The 21,864-nt window shown below is 44.9% G+C and overlaps 1 protein-coding gene across 1 annotated transcript in view; it reads left to right on the top strand.

Annotated features, from left to right (window-relative positions):
* LOC126106138 (serine/arginine repetitive matrix protein 2) overlaps nt 1-21,864 on the top strand; it is a 230,265-nt gene that overhangs the window by 83,267 nt on the left and 125,134 nt on the right. The window contains exons 9-12 of the mRNA XM_049912381.1: nt 6,606-6,725; nt 6,786-6,901; nt 14,047-14,107; nt 14,422-14,736. Coding sequence (XP_049768338.1) covers nt 6,606-6,725; nt 6,786-6,901; nt 14,047-14,107; nt 14,422-14,736 — 612 coding nt within the window. The remainder of the gene's footprint in view (nt 1-6,605; nt 6,726-6,785; nt 6,902-14,046; nt 14,108-14,421; nt 14,737-21,864) is intronic.

Raw genomic sequence — 21,864 nt, 5'->3', positions numbered from 1 at the left:
AGCATCCAGGATAGAGAGAACCTCCACATCCAATAGCACCAAACACGGTTGCACAGAATTCAGTCTAGGGAAACATCCAATAGCGTTTGTGTCCAATACACAATAAACAGATCATCTGTAGCCACCAGCCTAACGTCTGACAGCACGTAACACTGATTCCATGGTGCAACGTGGTGGTTGCGTGCAAACCGGTGACAAGTGAAATAAGTACAGAGGACTTGCAAGATACAACTAATTTATTACTGATCAACAGTTTTATCCAAAGGGCACAGTATTTACCCAAAAACTTTGTACAAGTGTCTCTTATTCACAAATCAGAAAAATACATTAGACAATGCCTTTCTGATTGAATTAGGTGCAAACAAGAACATATTATATGCGCTTCAATAATAAAAGGTAAAATTAGTTTCATTTAACAAAGGGCACAACAACAATAAAGGTGAAATAAGTTTCTTTTAAATAGGTCACCTGGACAAGCGCAATAGGACAACTCATATCTACATCTACATCTACATCTACATGATTACTCTGCAATTCACATTTAAGTGCTTGGCAGAGGGTTCATCGAACCAGAATCATACTATCTCTCCACCATTCCACTCCCGAACAGCGCGCGGGAAAAACTAACAAAAACAAATAGGTTCAAATGGCTCTGAGCACTATGGGACTTAACTTCTGAGGTCATCAGTCCCCTAGAACTTAGAACTACTTAAACCTAACTATCCTAAGGACAACACACACATCCATGCCCGAGACAGGATTCGAACCTGCGACCGTAGCGGTCTGGTGGTTCCAGACTGTAGCGCCTAGAACCGCTCGGCCATCCCGGCCGGCGAAAAACGAACACCTAAACCTTTCTGTTCGATCTCTGATTTCTCTTATTTTATTTTGATGATCATTGCTACCTATGTAGGTTGGGCTCAACAAAATATTTTCGCATTCGGAAGAGAAAGTTGGTGACTGAAATTTCCAATTTCCGCTACCCATCAAGTATTTCTCTAAGTTCAACTCCCGCTGCACGTAGGGTATAATTCAGAACACTTGTCTCCTTCCTTTATGGTTTTGAAGGTAAATATATAAGCAGTATAGCAAGCGGAACCGACGCCTTGGCGTCCCAATGCAGAGGAAACTTAACTTAATGCAAGATCCCCACTCACTGCAACCCGAAGAACTCAGTGACCGCCGTATCGGTTGCCATTTTCCCCGCGGCCAAAAGAACCTCCGTTCCCTCTGGTACTGGTCGGCCATGGCGTCGTACTCCGGACATCGATCTAGACACGGACTAGGTGCCCGGTGCAGTGCTGCAACAGAAAAGCACAAACACACAGACACAGCCAAAAGAAACAATGTTAACAGCCCCAGAACATAGTAAGATAAAATTCTGCGAAGATAGATCACATCAAGACAAAGGCAAATTAAAAATGGTTAAAAGAATTAGCTGTAGACCTCAAATTTCAAAATATGTAAAACTGCCCCAGCACAAACAGACTAGTTTTAAAAGGGCAACGATAAGACAAAGCATAATATTATTACACCAGTACGTCGCTGTTCCAATACAGTATTGGCACTCATAAGAAAAAGTAGAAGCTAGTGGTAACACCGGTAGGCCCGATTGCAAAACTAGAAAGCTTGAATGTCTACTTCTTCAGTTGACAGCTGCGTGGTACATAGGTCTATTCCACTAGCCAAAATGAATAACACATTGCTCAGCGTCTTGTGTAGAAGACCATGTCCCAGTCACGCCTCAAGAACTTGCAATAACAGGCCCGCTTCCGCACTCCGAGCCACACACACCGCTCAAATCCAGCTAACTCCACGCAAACACAAGTTTCACCCTCTGAGCAGCGACACGCACCGGCCGTTCCGAAGCCAAAATCCAGTCTGCCCGCCACCCCACCAGCACCACCACCGGCTAACGAGGCAAAGATAAGCAACGCCAGAGGGAAACAATCGATCCGGGTGAACCGAACGCAAAAAGCAACTGGCGCCGGCGCCTCCACACGTATCACTTGGCAGGGAAACCGCAAACATCACATGCATCCAGTACAGAGTATTAGAATCATCTGCAGCGTCTACATCTGCTATGGGATATAGAATGGCCAATATCACAACATCCAGTAGTACAGTGCAGGGTTACATCCACTTCACGGAAGAAAAACCTCCGACATCACATGTGTCTAATACAGAGCACACAGGCACCTGTAACTTCTGCCTCCACTGTGAGACAGAAAACCAGCAACGTCTTAACATCCAGTAGCACACTGCAGGGTTACAGTAATTTCATGGTAGAGAAACTTCCAACAGAAAGTGTGTCCAGTACTGAGTACGGATACCCTCTGTAATATCTACCTCTGGTACCTGATAGAGAACTACCAACACCTCAACACCCAGCAGTGCTGTGTAGGATTACACTTACTTTGGGGTATTTACATCTCTAACAAAACATACAGTACAGGGCACAGTAAAAATCTGTGGCACCCACACCCTCTAATAAACCACACAACATCCAACACCACAGTACAGGGCACCTGAGTGCAGACTATGGCAGCCATCTGCGGCACACAGCTGTAACAGGGAACCTCTACCAGCAGTACGACATCCAGTAGCACAGTACAGGGCAACACCATTCGTGGTAGGGATACCTCCAACTGCACATGTGTCCAACTGAGTACAGGGTAGGGCAACTACCAGCAGCACCTACCAGTACGGGGTGGGGTGATCACCAGTTAGAGATCGTTATCTACCAGACAAGATCCAAAGACAATACAGTCTTCAGTAGCCACAGATGAATCTGAAATCTGTGTGCCCCTGGACATTTCACAGCAAGCAACCACCAATAAATAATAAGTCTGTTAAATAATTGTTAGAGTAAGGATCTCGCACGTAGCCATATTCTGTGTGAATTACGATGAAGAACACCGTCCTGTTGAAAAATGGCACCATGTTATTGTCGCATGGGAGGTTGTCCATAATGAGATTCCTTCATTCACTCATACTCGAAGGATCCTCACATCACGGTAGCAGGAGTAATGCCGCTACCCATCTCCGAAACAGTATAGTACCTCTCGCTAGGTCGCCGCTATACTCTTTGACGATGATCGTCCAGAGTGGCGCAGTACCACGATTCACTGCTGAACATAATACAGCGGTTATTCATCAACAGTCAGTGCCTTCCGGTCACAGACTACAGACGCAGCCGATTGTGTTATGGTGTTAATGACACCCTGTGCATGGGACGGTAATTCCCTAATTCGGCCGCTATTAGTCTACGACCAGTGGTGTCGGATGACCCAAATGTTGCAGGCAGTATCGTTCTCAGATGGAAGGCGCAGATGTGATCGGGATCGATGTGGCTGGTGCACTGTACAGCAATCCTTCCTTGTCAGACGTGGTCTCCCGGAACCTTGACGATGAATATGCCTGCCCTCACATCTTTGCGCAGTCCAACATCGGGACACTGTCAGATCTTAATGCCCCAAAAATTTGGATACTACACGATTCGAAAAGCTGGTCGATTGGAAACTTGCAATGACACCAATTTCAAACTCTGTCAGGCGCTTATAACGCTGTCTCACGCGAATATGTGTCATCTCCGTATCCTTCACAATCATCACTCAACATCTGACATTGTTCACGTCCTTTATTTGCGCTACCGGGCCTGTTAACAACAATAAACACGGACAGTATTATCGCACTCTGGTGGCCTTTCTACGTGTCACAGAGAATTGTAACTCTCGTCATTTACATATCTTCCTGTGGTATGAACGTGATTGACGTTACAGTGACATGAGACATGTCTTCTGAATCCCTCACATTTTTGTCACACAGAGTAGTTTCTGCCCAGAAAGATGAGGTTATCTAAGCAGTTCTCGTAAGAGGCACGCCGACTTTCTTTGCGTGTTGCACTCACTCACTAGACACACAAGCCTATGACCATTCGGACGATAAGTATATAAATGCCTTGTATGCAGTTTCTTTCGTAGACTGCATGTGTTTTCCCAGTATGCTATTAGAGAATCTTTACTTGCCATTTGCAGTACTTACAACTCAGCGTTTCTGCGGACATCTACACACATTACTATTCCCAACATTCTGTATACGAGTCACTCTAATTGTCACCCATCAATACTGCCGTTGTCACACTTTAACGTTTCATGAGGCGCACATCTTTTCATGTAACTACATTAAGAGCTGCTTGTTTGTGTTTCTATCTGTCTGATACTGTGTTGATATCTAACGGGATATCATTGGAAGTTTTAGTGGATAGAATTTTCTCATACATAAGTGCATGATCTACAAAAGTGCCTTAGTTTGCATCTAACACTAACAGCTAGGCCATTAATGCAAAAGATAAACAACAACAGTCCTATTGCCCTCCTGTGGGGCATACTATGTACACCATCCGACCAAAATATTCCAAGATTGATTTTATTCCTGGCGTATAAGCGACGTCAGCGTAGTAGCTACGGTGGCGGCTTGAACTAAAGACTGTAAACAACAGGCGTCCATTTGGCACACCAGTTGTGAGCAGGCAGCGTTCAGTAGTGGGTGTACGGCTGTAATATGGCAACTTCGTTCTGTCACAAATCGCAATGGAGCAACGAACTGCATAACTCTAAATCAAGTGTTCAAGACATTCTCCAGAATATTTCGAGGAACAAAAAAATGAGTATAAAGTTGGTCTCCAACATCCTGACTCCGCAACAAAAAGAAAATGCGGGCGCCTCCTGCGACTTGATTGAAATGCAAAACACGGACAAATCTTTGGTGGAAAAAGTCATCATGGGTGACGAGGCTGAGAGATATGAGTACGAACCTATCACAAAAGGACAAATTTCAGAATGAGTCCCTGATGGTTCGGCAAGACCGAAGAAGGTGCAGATGTGATGTGCGAATTGAACAACATCCCAAAGAATGATTTTTCTGACGGTTCCACTTCGTTCTGTGAACGTTCTGTGAGATGTACTGAGGTGTTGGAAAACTTTTTGGAACACCTGTAGCATTAAAAGTATCATATTATCTTTTCTCTGTTTCCTTATGAATCCAGTCTTGAAACTTTGTGGACTGATGAGATATTTCTCTGTTATGGGGTAGGATAATGTCCAGTGATACGAGAGTCAGTTGTAGGATAACAAGTACCAGTGGAAAATGACACGGTGGGAACTACCTGCGCCCCAAGTTACATCTAATACAGGATGCGGTAACCACAGCTGTCCCATGCGTATCACATTAACTGAAACATAAGCATGTCGAGCACTCCCAAGGATAACCACCCCTACGTCCACGCTATTGTGTGCTCATGGCCTCGTGTTGAGCAACTTTTTCCTCCAGCTGTTTGAATTTGTCAAGTGTGGAATTTGTTAAGTGTGATCTGTGATAGCAAAGTTCCTCCCTTCGCCAACTATTACGCAGTCTCCAGTTCTGATGAGAAGCGTGATGGAAGTGTTCCCACCCAGCATGCTCTGACACAGTCGTCGGCCGAGAAACACTTATGGACTGCTGAGAATGACTGCAGTGGTCACCTGACACTGGTTTTGCCATTAAACAATTTACCTGAGCGTTTGACACAAATTTTGCAATTAAAAGTAATGTGGTCACTCATACTCTTTGCCAATAACGAGGATACATGATCGAATCAAATGTATATTTACGCTCGACATATTGTTAGCCCAAAACGCACTCCACGGAATAATTCTGACATTTTATCTACTCTAGCAATGCATTTGCTTAGTTTATCACTTTAATATGTTTGCATGACTTCTAGCAATACATTTTTAATCTCTCCATCAGGACGATGGCATCTCTGAGGCCCGCAGCTGCTAGCAGTTTATTATATGAAAGACCACGGATTGTACCTCGCTGATGTTGATTACTCATACTATAGACATGATCGATTTCGCAATACACATCCCAACATCAGATGTATCAGTCACATCGAATCTGATTGTGGAACATACCGTCCGAATTTTACGACTGTGAAAGAACAAAAGTTTGTATCGCTAACAATAACCAGATCGCTACATCGTGATAATATCACTATGTATGTAGTGTTCCACTAGTAATTCATTTCACTTCTTTAATTATCTTTACTCGACTATTGTCAAGTTAATGCGAATTTTTATCGCAATAAACTCAGTCATTAAAAATGAAATTCTCACTATTGTAGTGGTTAAAAACAGTCTTGGTTGCAATTTTATTTTTTTTTATTTTTCAACTACGCGTTTCGCCTTATTTAGGCATCTTCAAGTTGATCTTAATTTTGTATTTCTTAAAACGATCCTTTAGACTTTTTGAAGTCCATCTAGAAAAGTTTTTACTGAGTTTAACGAAGGCGATGTTGGCCTGATGTATTCGGCGATTCCCTTTGGCAACATTGTCTAAGGATCGTTTTCAGAAATACCAAATTAAGATCAACCTGAAGATGCCTAAATAAGCCGAAACGTGTAGTTGAAAAATAAAAAAAAATAAAATTGCAACCAAGACTGTTTTTAACCAATACTGTTAAGCACTGGTTTGCTGTGTGCTATCATATGGATTGGAAGAATTTCTATTGAAATTGTCAGACTTGCCCTGTGGGTAGTACGTTGTGTGTGCCGCGGTGGCAGGTGCCGCAGCAGGCGGCGGAGCCACTGGCCACAGTCGAGTTCAAGTTCGACTCCGAGGCGGAGGCGCCGGCGTCATCTGCCGCCGCCGCGGCCGCAAACCAGCCACCAGCCGCCGCCGTGGTGCACAGGCCGGAGCGGCGCGGCAGCGGGGGCGGCGGGGGCGGCGCGGGGGCGGAGGAGGCGCAGGCGCACCGGCGGGCCGCCTCCAACAAGCGGCGCGCCATGCACGAGGCGCAGCTGCTGCCGGCGGAGTGCCAGGGGCTCGCAGACGTCATCGCGGGCTCCGGGCTCGACAGGTGAGTGCGCTGTCTCACTTCCTCAAAGGCTCACTAATCTACTACTAGGTTAATAAACACTAATGATACGCCACAGAGGTGTCTATCACCACATTCCTCCCCACCCATTTCCCATCCCCACATCCCCCTTCCCCCACTCCTCCCTTCACGGCCCACGCCCTTTCCCACCTCCGCATTTACCCACATCTACCTTCCCACACCTTCTCTTTCCAGCCATATTCCTTCTTCCCCGAACCTCCCCAGCTCCTCGCTTCCTTCCTTACCCACCTCCTCCCCCAAGCAGCATCTTGTCATTAACTGCTCCCTTTCCAGCCCTTCTTCCCCACCTTGTCCCTTCCTCAACTCTTCCCTTCCCAAACTCCTTCCTCCTTCCCCACCTTGTCCCTTCCCCAACTCTTCCCTTCCCAAATTCCTCCCTTCCTCAACTCCTTCCTGCCGCATCTCCTCCCTTCCCCTGCTCCTACCTTCTCCGCATCCTCCCTCACCCTCTTCCTCACCTCCTAGCTTCCTCCCTTCCCAAATGCATTCCAGTGTAACCCATGGAATTACTTTTTCACTAACTGCCTCTTCCTTTCCACCTCTCTCATTATTAATTTCTTATCTCCCGGGAAATTCTCTTCTCGCCACTATTGTGGCAGTGTCAGATGTCTCACCGTATTGGAGGTGTTTCTGGCGAATCTTGTATGGATACACTGGGACTGGTGCGAAGGTTACAGACAAGGAACAGAATAATTTTAATATAATTTATACCGATTCTTTAACATAAATGCAGTTTGAGGTAGCCCTCACATTATGACAACCACTAACAGAATAGCAGGATTATATGTGTAAATAGAGTCCCGTTACACTCAGGAAAATATTCTAATTGAAAAATTTTTAAAGACGCAAATGAGTCTGCTTACTCCAGCGTGCAGCATGTTAAAACGGAATGAGAGGTTGACAGCAGACGTAGTAACTACATGTTTGCGTAGGACACAAAATAGTTCGAATTTCAAATGCACTCGGAGGAAAGCTACACAGGGACATAACCAGAGTTGTTAACTGGAGATTCGTTGCAGGGGGCAGCATATATCATATAGATTACCAGCCTAGCGACAACATGTAGGTGGGCAGCAGGTCGTAGTGTCGACCCGGACACACATGGCCTCAAACTTTGGCGTCCATCCATGCCGTATTCTCTTGATTTGGCGGAATTAATAGTGAGGCTGGACTCTGTGATCTAACACCAATGTACGTAATGACAGGTCAGAACAAGCTGTAGTCTAGCATGATTGGGCAACAAACGAGGTGAATCACGGCGCCCCTGATGGCTTTATAACACGCGTAGTGTTCCTCCATGGCTCTAACTACAGTCCACGATCCAATAGACGAGCTGCACTGTCCTACTGCTGCCATTTCAGGTCACAACTTGTTCAGCTCTATAGCTGCCCTCTCCACATGGCACCAATGTAAGGACACATAGAGAACCACAGACAAATATTGTATGGAAACATCTTCGCCTAATGATCAAACCCCATATTGGGATTTTTAATAAAAGTGATTTTTGGTAATCGCACAACTATTCTGACATCACTGTTTGACAGTCATATCCATCGACAACGCATTGGCAGTTTCAGAGTGTCGCACATCATTTATTGAGGGATATTTGGGTATTAATTTATGTATTTTCTTAATATACATACATGTAATCAAGTCACAATTGCGTTCATTCTATTCGTAACATCATCATCTGTGAGAATATGTGATCAGAAAGTAATTGTTCTGATTTATACCATGCTCTCTGTATGGGCTGGACGTAAATGGCCGACTTGGCCCCGGCAACATGAGTGTGAAACGGTTTGGAGAGGTCTATCATCTACATACAGCCATTTCTCCAGCAGACCCTTTCCAAACACCAGCTGCTCCCTTCTCACCACGTTCCAGTCTGTGTGTGTGTTTTTTCTTTTTTTTTTTCTTTTTTCCTTTAACCAGCTCCCTGTCACACTACAGCTACCTCGTGCCTCATAGCAGATAACTTCTGGTTCAACGTTTGTTTCGTGTTTGTCCAGGTTTTAGAGCATTGGTGTTTTTCTTTTTATAATTCCTTGATGATTTTCATTATGATATACATCATTTTGGTGGAGAGTAATAGGGAAAGGAAACCACCATGCTACACACCTATGTTCGTTGTAAACCACTTTGACTTTCCATCTCCTATCTGCAGACTGCTCTCACCATTGTTATACAGCATCTGGTTTTTTTGTAATTAGTGATTTCGGAGCATCCCGTTTAGTCCCACATTTTATAAGCCGGCACACTCCAAATTTATTATCGGGTATTTTATATCCACTCATTGTACGACTTTTATTCATGAAAACTACAGGAGATACATAGATCACAACAGCACAGCTAAATAAAGCAATATTTGAGCTATAGATTGTCATTTTTCCACATAGTCATCAACATTCGGTATGCACTTTTGAACCAGAAACTGCGTGGCACACTTGTAAAAATCAGAACCAGCTGAGGCAAACAGATTTGGCAACAGCATCTGAGTCTTGAAAATGTTCACCACGTAGTCCATCTCTCACAGGCCCAAAGAGATGGAAGTCTGAGGTCGCTAAATTGGGACTTTACGGTGGATGTGGTAAGACAGTGCAGCCGAATTTTACTATGAGTTGCGTGCTCGCAAAAATGGTGTGGGGCCTGGCGTTATCGTGTTGCAGGTGAAAGTTGGTCTTCTTCTCTGGCCTTACCCTGGAAATTCAAGCTTTCAGCTTAGTCAGCGTCATCTTGTAGCGTGCCGAATTGACCATACTCTGGCTATCCCAGAAGACTGTGCACATCACTTTACCTGTAGACGGCTGTGTCTTGAATTTCTTCTTTTATCATCACACATAGCACCAGATTAACTCCTCAATCACCACACTTAAGTGAGAAACAAAAATTATAACTATATTACCAGCTGGTAGCTGGTGTGATCACCCATCAATGGCTGGCCCGACTGCCACACATTTCCGTACCCAAAATTATTTTGTGGGACCTGAAGCTGAAGCTTTAAGATTCGAAACCGTTCGTGGAATAAATTAACAAAACGTCTGACAACTGAAGGCCTTGTAAAAATAAGAATAGAGACAGAGCAGGAGTTAATTTAAAGTTTTGTCCAGGTGCAGTTTTCTTAACCTGTAGTTACTGTAAAACTGTTTTGGCAACATTCATGTTAGCGCTGGTCTATACCAGCGTACACTATGATTATTTTACATACTAAAAGCCAAAGAACTGTTTACAAGGTAAAGATGTTACATATTCGGTGGAAGATCTCTGTAGCATACATCAGTTGTATAACACATGCTGAAAGCTAGCGGATTTGTAGTGAAAGGTGTCTATAGTGAATACTGATTAATTTTGTGAACGAAAGGTAATGAAAATCGAAGGTGCCATGTGGATGTTAATAACAATACCGCACACTGCCAGATTAAGTAAATAAATTCTGTTTTCGGCACAACTTGTCGTATAACTATTACTCAAGGCGGCACACTAACGTGTTTCCCTATCTTGTTGTCACGTAGGCAGCAGCCTGCACCACGCTACTTCTCCCAGCCCCATCTGAAGACGAGCCTGAAAAGTTTCGAAAAGTAATTTAATCAAATAAACAGAATTTCGTAATGTGACTGGTTATGGTTATTTGTATTTATATTTGACTTGTTCCTATACACGTTTTTAAATACAGGTACCGTAATTCCCCATGACCAGTAACTGCGTACCCCACTTTCTCTCTACAACACTCCCAGGTAAGGAGTAACTGCTTACATCGCTTTCCACCATGTGTGAGGTTACTAGCTGTCGCGGGGGGAGGGGGGGGGGGGTAAGTTCTGCCTTCTTATTTCAGTAGCAGCTCCTGTTTGGTTGAGCACCTTCTCTTCCCTTGCACAAGGCTTCACAGCTTGCTGCCAAGCGTGGTGGTGCAGTGCTTGGCACATTGGACTCGCATTCAAGAGAACAACGGTTCAAATCCCTGTCCACCCCTCCAGATTTATGTTTTCTGTACGTTCCCTAAATCACTCCAGGCAAATGCCCTAGAACACGCCATGGTCGATTCCCTTCACCATCCTTTCTTAATCCGAGACAGCACTTCCTCTCTAAGGGCCCAATGTCGACATAAGATTAAACTCTAATTTTTCTTCCTTCCATTTACAGCTTGCCAGAACAAAAATTAATAATGACCCTGTAGCAGATTACCCGCTAATTCTGAATATAATGCAAACAAATAAACTATTGAATAAGAGGGTTCCCACTAGACTTTATTACCTACAAATGCACGAAAGAATATTCCGATGATCTTCATGTCAAAGCTGAAAAATTACCCTGCACATGTACTAATGTGTGATGATGATGATGATGATGATGATGATGGTTGTACCACGAGGCATAGTACAACATTAGTTACCAGTGTATGAAATGAATTTGTATTACTTCAAGAGTACACAACACCAAAGAAAGTTTTCTTCTGTGGTTACTGTAATGCATGCACCTTACATGCTACTGCTGTAATGAAATATCTGTACCGAGAAAATCATTCTATAAATAGCTCACACGCAAACTAATAACAATATGTTCTACACACACACGCACACTTGTGACCCATCCTGGTTTTGCACGTGTAGCACTAAGTAATTGTACCTACGGTTGGATGACTTGTTGTTGGAAATTTGTGGTAAGGTCTTATGGGACCAAACTGCTGAGGTCGTGGTCCCTAAGCTGACGCACTACTTAACCTAACTTAAACTAACTTACGCTAAGAACAACACACACACCCATGCCCGAGGGAGGACTCGAACCTCCGACGGGGGGAGCCGCGCGGACCGTGAACAAGGCGCCCACACGGCGACCCCGCGCCGCCGAATTGTTTTTAAAATGTAGTGAGATACACAAACCTTTCTCGTGAATCAGTCTGTCTATTAGAGAAAACTATGCCGAAGGCGGTACAGCAGTTCCTGGGATAAGCCATAACACACACACAGGAAAACGGTGTGGGGTACCTTAATTCATAATATATATATATATATATATATATATATATATATATATGTTGTGGTCTTCAGTCCTGAGACTGGTTTGATGCAGCTCTCAATGCTACTCTACCCTGTGCAAGCTTCTTCATCTCCCAGTATCTACTGCAACCTACATCCTTCTCAATCTCCTTAGTGTATTCATCTCTTGGTCTCCCTATATATATATATATATATATATATATATATATATATATATATATATATCCGCTGGATATATTTCGTAAACCACATCAAATACTGACGAATCGATTCCAGAGACCGAACGTGAGGAGAGAGGCTAGTGTAATTGGTTAATACAAACCATAAAAAAATGCACGGAAGTATGGTTTTTAACACAAACCTACGTTTTTTTTAAAATGGAACCCCGTTAGTTTTGTTAGCACATCTAAACACATAAACAAATACGTAATCAGTGCCGTTTGTTGCATTGTAAAATGTTAATTACATCCGGAGATATTGTAACCTAAAGTTGACACTTGAGTACCACTCCTCCGCTGTTCGATCGTGTGTATCGGAGAGCACCGAATTACGTAGAGATCCAAAGGGAACGGTGATGGACCTTAGGTACAGAAGAGACTGGAACAGCACATTACGTCCACATGCTAACACCTTTTTCTTGGTCTTTTTCACTGACGCACATGTACATTACCATAAGGGGTGAGGTACACGTACACACGTGGTTTCCGTTTTCAACTACGAAGTGGAATAGAGTGTGTCCCACTGGAAACGCGTCGACGTATGTGGTATCAGCATGATGGTGCACCTGCACATTCCGCAATTAACACTAGGCTGACCCTTGACAGGATGTTCGACGGGCGTTTCATAGGACATGGAGGACGCATAAATTGGCCAGCCCGTTCTCATGATCTTACACCTCTGGACTTCTTTCTGTGGGGTACGTTAAAGGAGAATGTGTACCGTGATGTGCCTACAACCCCAGAGGATATGAAACAACGTATTGTGGCAGCCTGCGGCGACATTACACCAGATGTACTGCGGCGTGTACGACATTCATTACGCCAGAGATTGCAATTGTGTGCAGCAAATGATGCCCACCACATTGAACATCTATTGGCCTGACATGTCGGAACACACTCTATTCCACTCCGTAATTGAAAACGGAAACCACGTGTGTACGTGTACCTCACCCCTCATGGTAATGCACATGTATGTCAGTGAAAAAGACCAATGAAAAGGTGTTAGCATGTGGACGTAATGTGCTGTTCCAGTCTCTTCTGTACCTAAGGTCCATCACCGTTCCCTTTGGATCCCTACGTAATTCGGTGCTCTCCGATACACACGATCGAACAGCGGAGGAGTGGTACTCAAGCGTCAACTTTAGGTAACGTTAGGTGACTCACCCTGTATATATATATATATATATATATATATATATATATATATATATATATATTTATTCTGCTTTTAGTTTAATTGTGTATCGCTATGTGTTAAGTGTGTTTAATGAAATAACTTACTGCATTGCCTAAAAAATATTCTTCAAATACGACAGGTGCACTTGAAAAACTCCCTGTTTGTCTGCTAATGTAAAATAATCTATAAAAATGGTAATGTTCGTTTCCATTCTTAGATCTTAGAAATTATTTCACCAATTGCTTTTATATGACAGAATGTTGCCATCGAATTCGCGCATGTGTTTATACGCAGCAATGACGATACGACTGCGAAAAGTTATAATAGGGTATTTGACTGTGTTCAGGAAATCATCTTATATTGTTAATTACGTCAGTATCTGTTTGAATCTGCTGACCGTAACATTTAAATTCATACTGTATGAGAGAAAGGATTGTAAATGAATCCACAGACATTATTTTCGTGTACATTATTACATATGGCTAATTGATGTTTGTTCACATTCCACATCAAAAGTGAGAAGAAAGCCAAAATGGGGGAAAAGCGGTCATCCAGATCGAAAACGTGCAATTGCAGAACAAAAGGGACTGTCGCAAGGTTCTCAGTATTTGCAACTAAGGATAATGTTTTCAAGTATTCCTTCGGTGTTCATCGCTTAATTATCAACACCATCTCTTTGCAAATTGCCACTAGAAACAAAATCTTACACACGCACTGCAGGGAAGGTGCTAAAAAAGGGACACAGATCGCTCATGGCTCAGCGAATATTATCATTTTATTCGTAAGTATAGTTGTTTCTCCTGTAGTTTATTCACTAAATGGAAGAGGCTTCAAGGTCTCTTTTTGAATTGTTACATCAAACTGCGTGCCGTTGTTTACATCTTCGACTTCAAGTAAAACATACTAGATAGGCCGACGCAATCAGCCCCTAAAGCAGTCGGGGAAAAAAACATCAGTCACGCACCAGGGGGATGGGGGCAATTACACACACCCCCCTCCTCTGGATCCGACCCTGTTCGCACGTGACAGAATTATTGCAACAGGGCCGCTGCTGCCGCTGCCGCTTCCACCGCCACCGCCGAAGCCGCCGAGCAGCCGCCCCCGCCACCCCCGCACAAGAAGTCCCAGCAGCAGCAGCAGCAGGCGGAGAACAGGGAGAGGGAGGCGGGGGCGGAGCGGCCGCCGGCGGAGCCGCCACGCCAGCAGCGGACGCCGTTCCGGTCGGAGCGCGAGCAGGAGGAGCGGCTGAGCGAGCTGCGCAAGCTGAAGCCGCGCCGCCCGCCGGAGGAGGGGCAGCCGCAGCCGCAGCAGCCGCAGCAGGCGCGGCCCCCGCTGGACGCGCCGCCCGCAGACCTGCCGGAGGCGGCCGGCACCGGCGAGAGGCGCGGCCGCCAGCCCGACACCGCGCAGGCGAGTCTCACGTGCCCACCCCTGCACACGCTAGGCCGGCCGACGCCGACCGACCACAGCCAATCAACTGGACCGAACGTCGTTCGCCAACGCGTAGCCGTTCGGCCTCTCATCCTCACCAAACCGGGGGCTCGCGGACAAGGGGGTTTCGCGCAGATGGAACTGCAGTTGGCTGTGATAACTTTTCGAGGTCGCTCCCGTATTGTTATGTTACACTACTGACCATTAAAATTGCTACACCTAGACGAAACGCAGATCATAAACGGGTATTCATTGGACAAATATATTATACTAGATCTCACATGTGATTACATTTTCACGCAATTTGAGTGCATAGATCCTGAGAAATCAGTACCCACAACAACCACCTCTGGCCGTAATAACGGCCTTGATACGCCTGGGAATTGAGTCAAACAGAGCTTGGATGGCGTGTACAGGTACAGCTGCCCATGCAGCTTCAACACGATACCACAGTTCATCAAGAGTAGTGACTGGCGTATTGTGAAGAGCCAGTTGCTCGGCCACCATTGACCAGACGTTTTCAGTTGGTGAGAGATCTGGAGAATGTGCTGACCAGGGCAGCAGTCGAACATTTTCTGTATCCAGAAACGCCCGTACAGGACCTGCAACATGCGGTCGTGCATTATCCTGCTGAAATGCGGGGATCCAATAAAGGATAGAGCGACGGATCCTAACACATCTGAAATGTAACGTCCACTGCTCAAAGTGTCGTCAATGCGAACAAGAGGTGACCGAGACGTGTAACCAGTGGCACCCCATACCATCACGCTGGGTGATACGCCTGTATGGCGATGACGAATGCACGCTTCCAATGTGCGTTCACTGCGATGTTACCAAACGCGGATGCGTCCATCATGATGCTGTAAACAGAACCTGGATTCATCCGAAATGACGTTTTGTCATTCATGCACCCAGGTTCGTCGTTCAGTACACCATCGCAGGCGCTCCTGTCTGTGATGCAGCCACGGTCTCCGACCTGATAGTCCATGCTGCTGCAAACGACGTCCAACTGTTCGTGCAGGTGGTTGTTGTCTTGCAAACGTCCCCATCTGTTGACTCAGGGATCGATCCGTTACAGCCATGCGGATAATATGCCTCTCATCTCGACTGCTAGTGACACGAGGCCGTTGGAATCCAGCACGGCGTTCCGTATTAACCTCCTGAACCCATCGATTCCATATTATGCTAACAGTCATTGGATCTCGACCAACGTGAGCAGCAATGTCGCGATACGATAAACCGCAATCGCGATAGGCTACAATCCGACCTTTATCAAAGACGGAAACGTGATGGTGCGCATTTCTCCTCCTTACACGAGGCATCACAACAACGTTTCACCAGGCAACGCCGGTCAACTGCTGTTTGTGTATGAGAAATCGGTTGGAAACTTTCCTCATTTCAGCACGTTGTAGGTGTCGCCACCGGCGCCAACCTTATGTGAATGCTCTGAAAAGCTAATCATTTGCATATCACAGCATCTTCTTTCTGTCGGTTAAATTTCGCGTCTGTAGCACGTCATCTTCGTGGTGTAGCAATTTTAATGGCCAGTAGTGTATAAAGTAGCGTTTTAATTAGCATTTAATCGGCCTGTTCTTTGAGGGAAGAAGAGGATTTACTTAACGCTGAATGTACAGCATTTATTTTACTGCAACAAGCTGATCATCAGAAAAAGAAAAAGGAAAAGAAGCGATACAAGCGGTCAGCCTCTCTTTTAAAAAGTGCAGAAGTGAGGTTGGGCAAAATTAATGTCACGCCTCAAAGCTGAATTGGATTATCGGCTATTTCTTAATATTTCCGAAGGAAAGTTACAAATTTCGTATTGTTGTTCAATTCTGTAGGCCCTAAAATTTCGAAAAGCGACGCCTCTCTTAGGCACCACTCGGCGCCACTCCCAGATTTATTTGTTCCTCTTTGTCATTCACGAGCGAAAAGACCTCAATACAGGCTAGATTTCATTTCTTTCACGTCACTAACATTACTTGCTGTAGGCTTACTAATTTCCCTCAATGTGTCGAATCAATTTTCCCTTAAACATTATCGTTCGTGATGAAACTCTGTCAGCTATAATTATGCCACTGCATACTCCATTACTTTTAAATACAATAAATAAACACCCATTACACTCACACGGAGCAACTCGCTACAGAAACAACGAAAATTCAACCCGGCGTCCACGCTTGCAGAGGGGACACAAGCCCAACCCACCACCGACGCTTTGACATTACCACAAGCAGACCGAACCGCAGCGGAAGCCAAACGCTTCGTTGTCTCCGATCTGCGGCCATAAGCACTAAGCAAATCTCGGCAGTCGTGTGTTTTTCGTTGGCCTTCATTGGCCTAGTTTGTACGCATCTTTATACATTTTCCTTTGGTCCGACAGTCTGTTCGGTACAAATTCTGTTTCAAAAACTAATTCCTGATTATCTACAGACTTCAAAATTTCAACATAGCTCACAAATGGTTGTCAATCCAATACGAACTCGCTTTCTTCTCTGGTGTGTGGGGGAGGATACTTTATGTAAATTGCATTTCTCCCTTTTCCTGTTACAGTCGCGAATAGTTCGCAAGAACAATAATTGCTGGAAAACCTCCGCGTGAGATCGAATATCTCTCATTTTCACGTTCATCGTCTATTCACGAGATTGGAGAAAGCTATATATTGTCTGACTGAGGTGAAAAAAAACGAAAATAAAAGTCAAGTTATTCACATCACTGTGGTAATCTTGTCAAAATCTTTGAAAAGTAGAAAATAATTACGAGTATATATATCGGAGCAGTGAGTGAAAATTTGTACCAAGGATGGTAATCGAACTCGTGTCTCCTGAGAACTACGCTACGTGATCAAAAGTATGCGGACACCCCCAAAAACATAAATTTTTCAAATTGGGTGCATTGTGATACAACCTACTGCCAGGTACTCCATATCAGCGACCTCAGTAGTCAATAGACGTCGTGAGAGTGCAGAATGGGACTCTCCGCGGAGCTCACGGACTTCGAAAGTGGTCAGGCGGTTGGGGTTGTGTCATACGTCTGTACGCGAGATTTGCACACTCCTAAACATCCCTAGGTCCACTGTTTCCGATGTGATAGTGAAGTGGAAACGTGAAGGGACACGTACAGCACAAAAGCGTACAGGTCGACCTCGTCTGTTGAGTGAAAGGGACCGACGATAGTTGAAGAGCGTCGTAATGTGTAATAGGCAGACATCTATCCAGACCATCACACAGGAATTCCAAACTGCATCAGGATCCACTCCAAGTACTATGTCACTTAGGTGGGAGGTGATAAAACTTGGATTTCATGGTCGAGCGGCTGTTCAAAAGCTTCACATCACGCCGGTAAATGACGTTCGCTTGGTGTACGGAGAGGAAACATTGGACGATTGAACAGTGGAAAAAAGTTGTGTGGAGTGACGAATCACGGTACACAATGTGGCGATCCGATGGCAGGGTGTGGGTATGCCGAATGCCCGGTGAACGTCATCTGCCAGCATGTGTAGTGCCAACAGCAAAATTCGGAGGCGGTTCTATTATGGTGTGGTTCATGTTTTCATGGAGGGAGCTTGTACCCCTTGTTGTTTTGCGTGGCACTGCCACAGCAAAGGGCTACATTCATGTTTTAAGCACCTTCTTGCTTCCCACTGTAGAAGAGTAGTTCGTGGATGGCGATTGCATCTTTCAACACGATCGAGCACCTACATCTACATCTACATGACTACTCTGCAATTCACATTTAAGTGCTTGGCAGAGGGTTCATCGAACCACAATCATACTATCTCTCTACCATTCCACTCCCGAAGAGCGCGCGGGAAAAACGAACACCTAAACCTTTCTGTTCGAGCTCTGATTTCTCTTATTTTATTTTCATGATCATTCCTACCTATGTAGGTTGGGCTCAACAAAATATTTTCGCATTCGGAAGAGAAATGTGGTGACTGAAATTTTGTAAATAGATCTCGCCGCGACGAAAAACGTCTTTGCTTTAATGACTTCCATCCCAACTCGCGTATCATATCTGCCACACTCTCTCCCCTATTACGTGATAATACAAAACGAGGTGCCCTTTTTTGCACCCTTTCAATGTCCTCCGTCAATCCCACCTGGTAAGGATCCTACACCGCGCAGAAATATTCTAACAGAGGACGAACGAGTGTAGTGTAAGCTGTCTCTTTAGTGGACTTGTTGCATCTTCTAAGTGTCCTGCCAATGAAACGCAACCTTTGGCTCGCCTTCCCCACAATATTGTCTATGTGGTCTTTCCAACTGAAGTTGTTCGTAATTTTAACACCCAGGTACTTAGTTGAATTGACAGCCTTGAGAATTGTACTATTTATCGAGTAATCGAATTCCAACGGATTTCTTTTGGAACTCATGTGGATCACCTCACACTTTTCGTTATTTAGCGTCAACTGCCACCTGCCACACCATACAACAATATTTTCTAAATCGCTTTGCAACTGATACTGGTCTTCGGCTGACCTTACTAGACGGTAAATTACAGCATCATCTGCGAACAACCTAAGAGAACTGCTCAGATTGTCACCCGGGTCATTTATATAGATCAGGAACAACAGAGGCCCCAGGACGCTTCCCTGGGGAACACCTGATATCACTTCAGTTTTACTCGATGATTTGCCGTCTATTACTACGAACTGCGACCTTCCTGACAGGAAATCACGAATCCAGTCGCACAACTGAGACGATATCCCATAGGGCCGCAGCTTGATTAGAAGTCGCTTGTGAGGAACGTGTCAAAAGCTTTCCGGAAATCCAGAAATACGGAATCAACCTGAGATCCCCTGTCGATAGCGGCCATTACTTCGTGCGAATAAAGAACGATGTTTTCTGAAACCATGCTTTTTACGAATCAATAAATTGTTCCCTTCGAGGTGATTCATAATGTTTGAATACAGTATATGCTCCAAAACCCTACTGCAAACCGACGTCAGTGATATAGGTCTGTAGTTCGATGGATTACTCCTACTACCCTTCTTAAACACTGGTGCGACGTGCGCAATTTTCCAATCTGTAGGTATAGATCTATCGGTGAGCGAGCGGTTGTATATGATTGCTAAGTAGGGAGCTATTGTATCAGCGTAATCTGAAAGGAACCTAATCGGTATACAATCTGGACCTGAAGACTTGCCCGTATCAAGCGATTTGAGTTGCTTCGCAACCCCTAAGGTATCTACTTCTAAGAAACTCATGCTAGCAGCTGTTCGTGTTTCAAATTCTGGAATATTCCATTCGTCTTCCCTGGTGAAGGAATTTCGGAAAACTGCGTTCAATAACTCCGCTTTAGCGGCACAGTCGTCGGTAACAGTACCATCGGCACTGCGCAGCGAAGGTATTGCCTGCGTCTTGCCGCTTGTGTACTTTACATACGACCAGAATTTCGTCGGATTTTCTACAAAATTTCGAGACAATGTTTCGTTGTGGTACCTATTAAAGGCATCTCGCATTGAAGTCCGTGCCAAATTTCGCGCGTCTGTAAATTTTAGCCAATCTTCGGGATTTCGCGTTCTTCTGAACTTCGCATGCTTTTTCCGTTGCCTCTGCAACAGCGTTCGGACCTGATTTGTGTAGCATGGGGGATCAGTTCCATCTCTTACCAATTTATGAGGTATGAATCTCTCAATTGCTGTTGCTACTATATCTTTGAATTTGAGCCACATCTCGTCTACATTTGCATAGTCAGTTCGGAAGGAATGGAGATTGTCTCTTAGGAAGGCTTCTAGTGACACTTTATCCGCTTTTTTAAATAATATTATTTTGCGTTTGTTTCTGGTGGATTTGGAAGAAACTGTATTGAGCCTAGCTACAACGACCCTGTGATCACTAATCCCTGTATCAGTCATAATGCTCTCTATTAGCTCTGGATTGTTTGTGGCTAAGAGGTCAAGTGTGTTTTCGCAACCATTTACAATTCGCGTGGGTTCGTGGACTAACTGCTCGAAATAATTTTCGGAGAAAGCATTTAGGACAATCTCGGAAGATGTTTTCTGCCTACCACCGGTTTTTAACAAGTATTTTTGCCAACATATCGAGGGAAGGTTGAAGTCCCCACCAACTATAACCGTATGAGTGGGGTATTTATTTGTCACGAGGCTCAAATTTTCTCTGAACTGTTCCGCAACTATATCATCGGAGTCTGGGGGTCGGTAGAAGGAGCCAATTATTAACTTAGTTCGGCTGTTAAGTATAACCTCCACCCATACCAATTCGCACGGAGTATCTACTTCGAGTTCACTACAAGATAAACCACTACTGACAGACACAAACACTCCACCACCAATTCTGCCAAATTTATCTTTCCTGAACACCGTCTGAGACTTCGTAAAAATTTCTGCAGAACTTATTTCAGGCTTTAGCCAGCTTTCTGTACCTATAACGATTTCAGCTTCTGTGCTTTCTATTAGCGCTTGAAGCTCAGGGACTTCCCCAGCACAACTACAACAATTTACAACTACAATTCCGACTGTTCCTTGATCCAAGCACGTCCTGTATTTGCCATGCACCCTTTGAGATTGCAGCCCACCCCGTACTTTCCCGAGGCCTTCTAAACTAAAAAACCGCCCAGTCCACGCCACACAGCCTCCGCTACCCGTGTAGCCGCCAGCTGAGTGTAGTGAACTCCAGACCTATTCAGCGGAACCCGAAACCCCACCACCCTATGGCGCAAGTCAAGGAATCTGCAGCCAACACGGTCGCAAAACCGTCCGAGCCTCTGATTCAGACTCTCCACCCGGCTCTGCACTAAAGATCCGCAGTCGGTTCTGTCAACGATGCTGCAGATGGTGAGCTCTGCCTTCATCTCGTAAGCAAGACCGGCAGCCTTCACCAAATCAGATAGCCGCTGGAATCCATAGAGAATTTCCTCAGATCCAAAGCGACACACGTCATTAGTGCCGACATGTGCCACCACCTGCAGCTGGCTGCACCCTGTGCTCTTCATGGCATTCGGAAGGACCCTTTCCACATCAGGAATGATTTCACCCGGAATGCACACGGAGTGCACACTGGATTTCTTCCCCCCCTTAGCCGCCATATCCCTAAGGGGCCCCGTTACGCGCCTAACATTGGAGCTCCCAACTACCAATAAGCGCAC

Source organism: Schistocerca cancellata, chromosome 10, assembly GCF_023864275.1.
Source record: "Schistocerca cancellata isolate TAMUIC-IGC-003103 chromosome 10, iqSchCanc2.1, whole genome shotgun sequence".
In the NCBI taxonomy this organism is placed as follows: domain Eukaryota; kingdom Metazoa; phylum Arthropoda; class Insecta; order Orthoptera; family Acrididae; genus Schistocerca; species Schistocerca cancellata.
The sequence above is the reverse complement of the archived record's forward strand: the minus strand, read 5'-3'. Positions and strand labels throughout refer to the sequence as shown.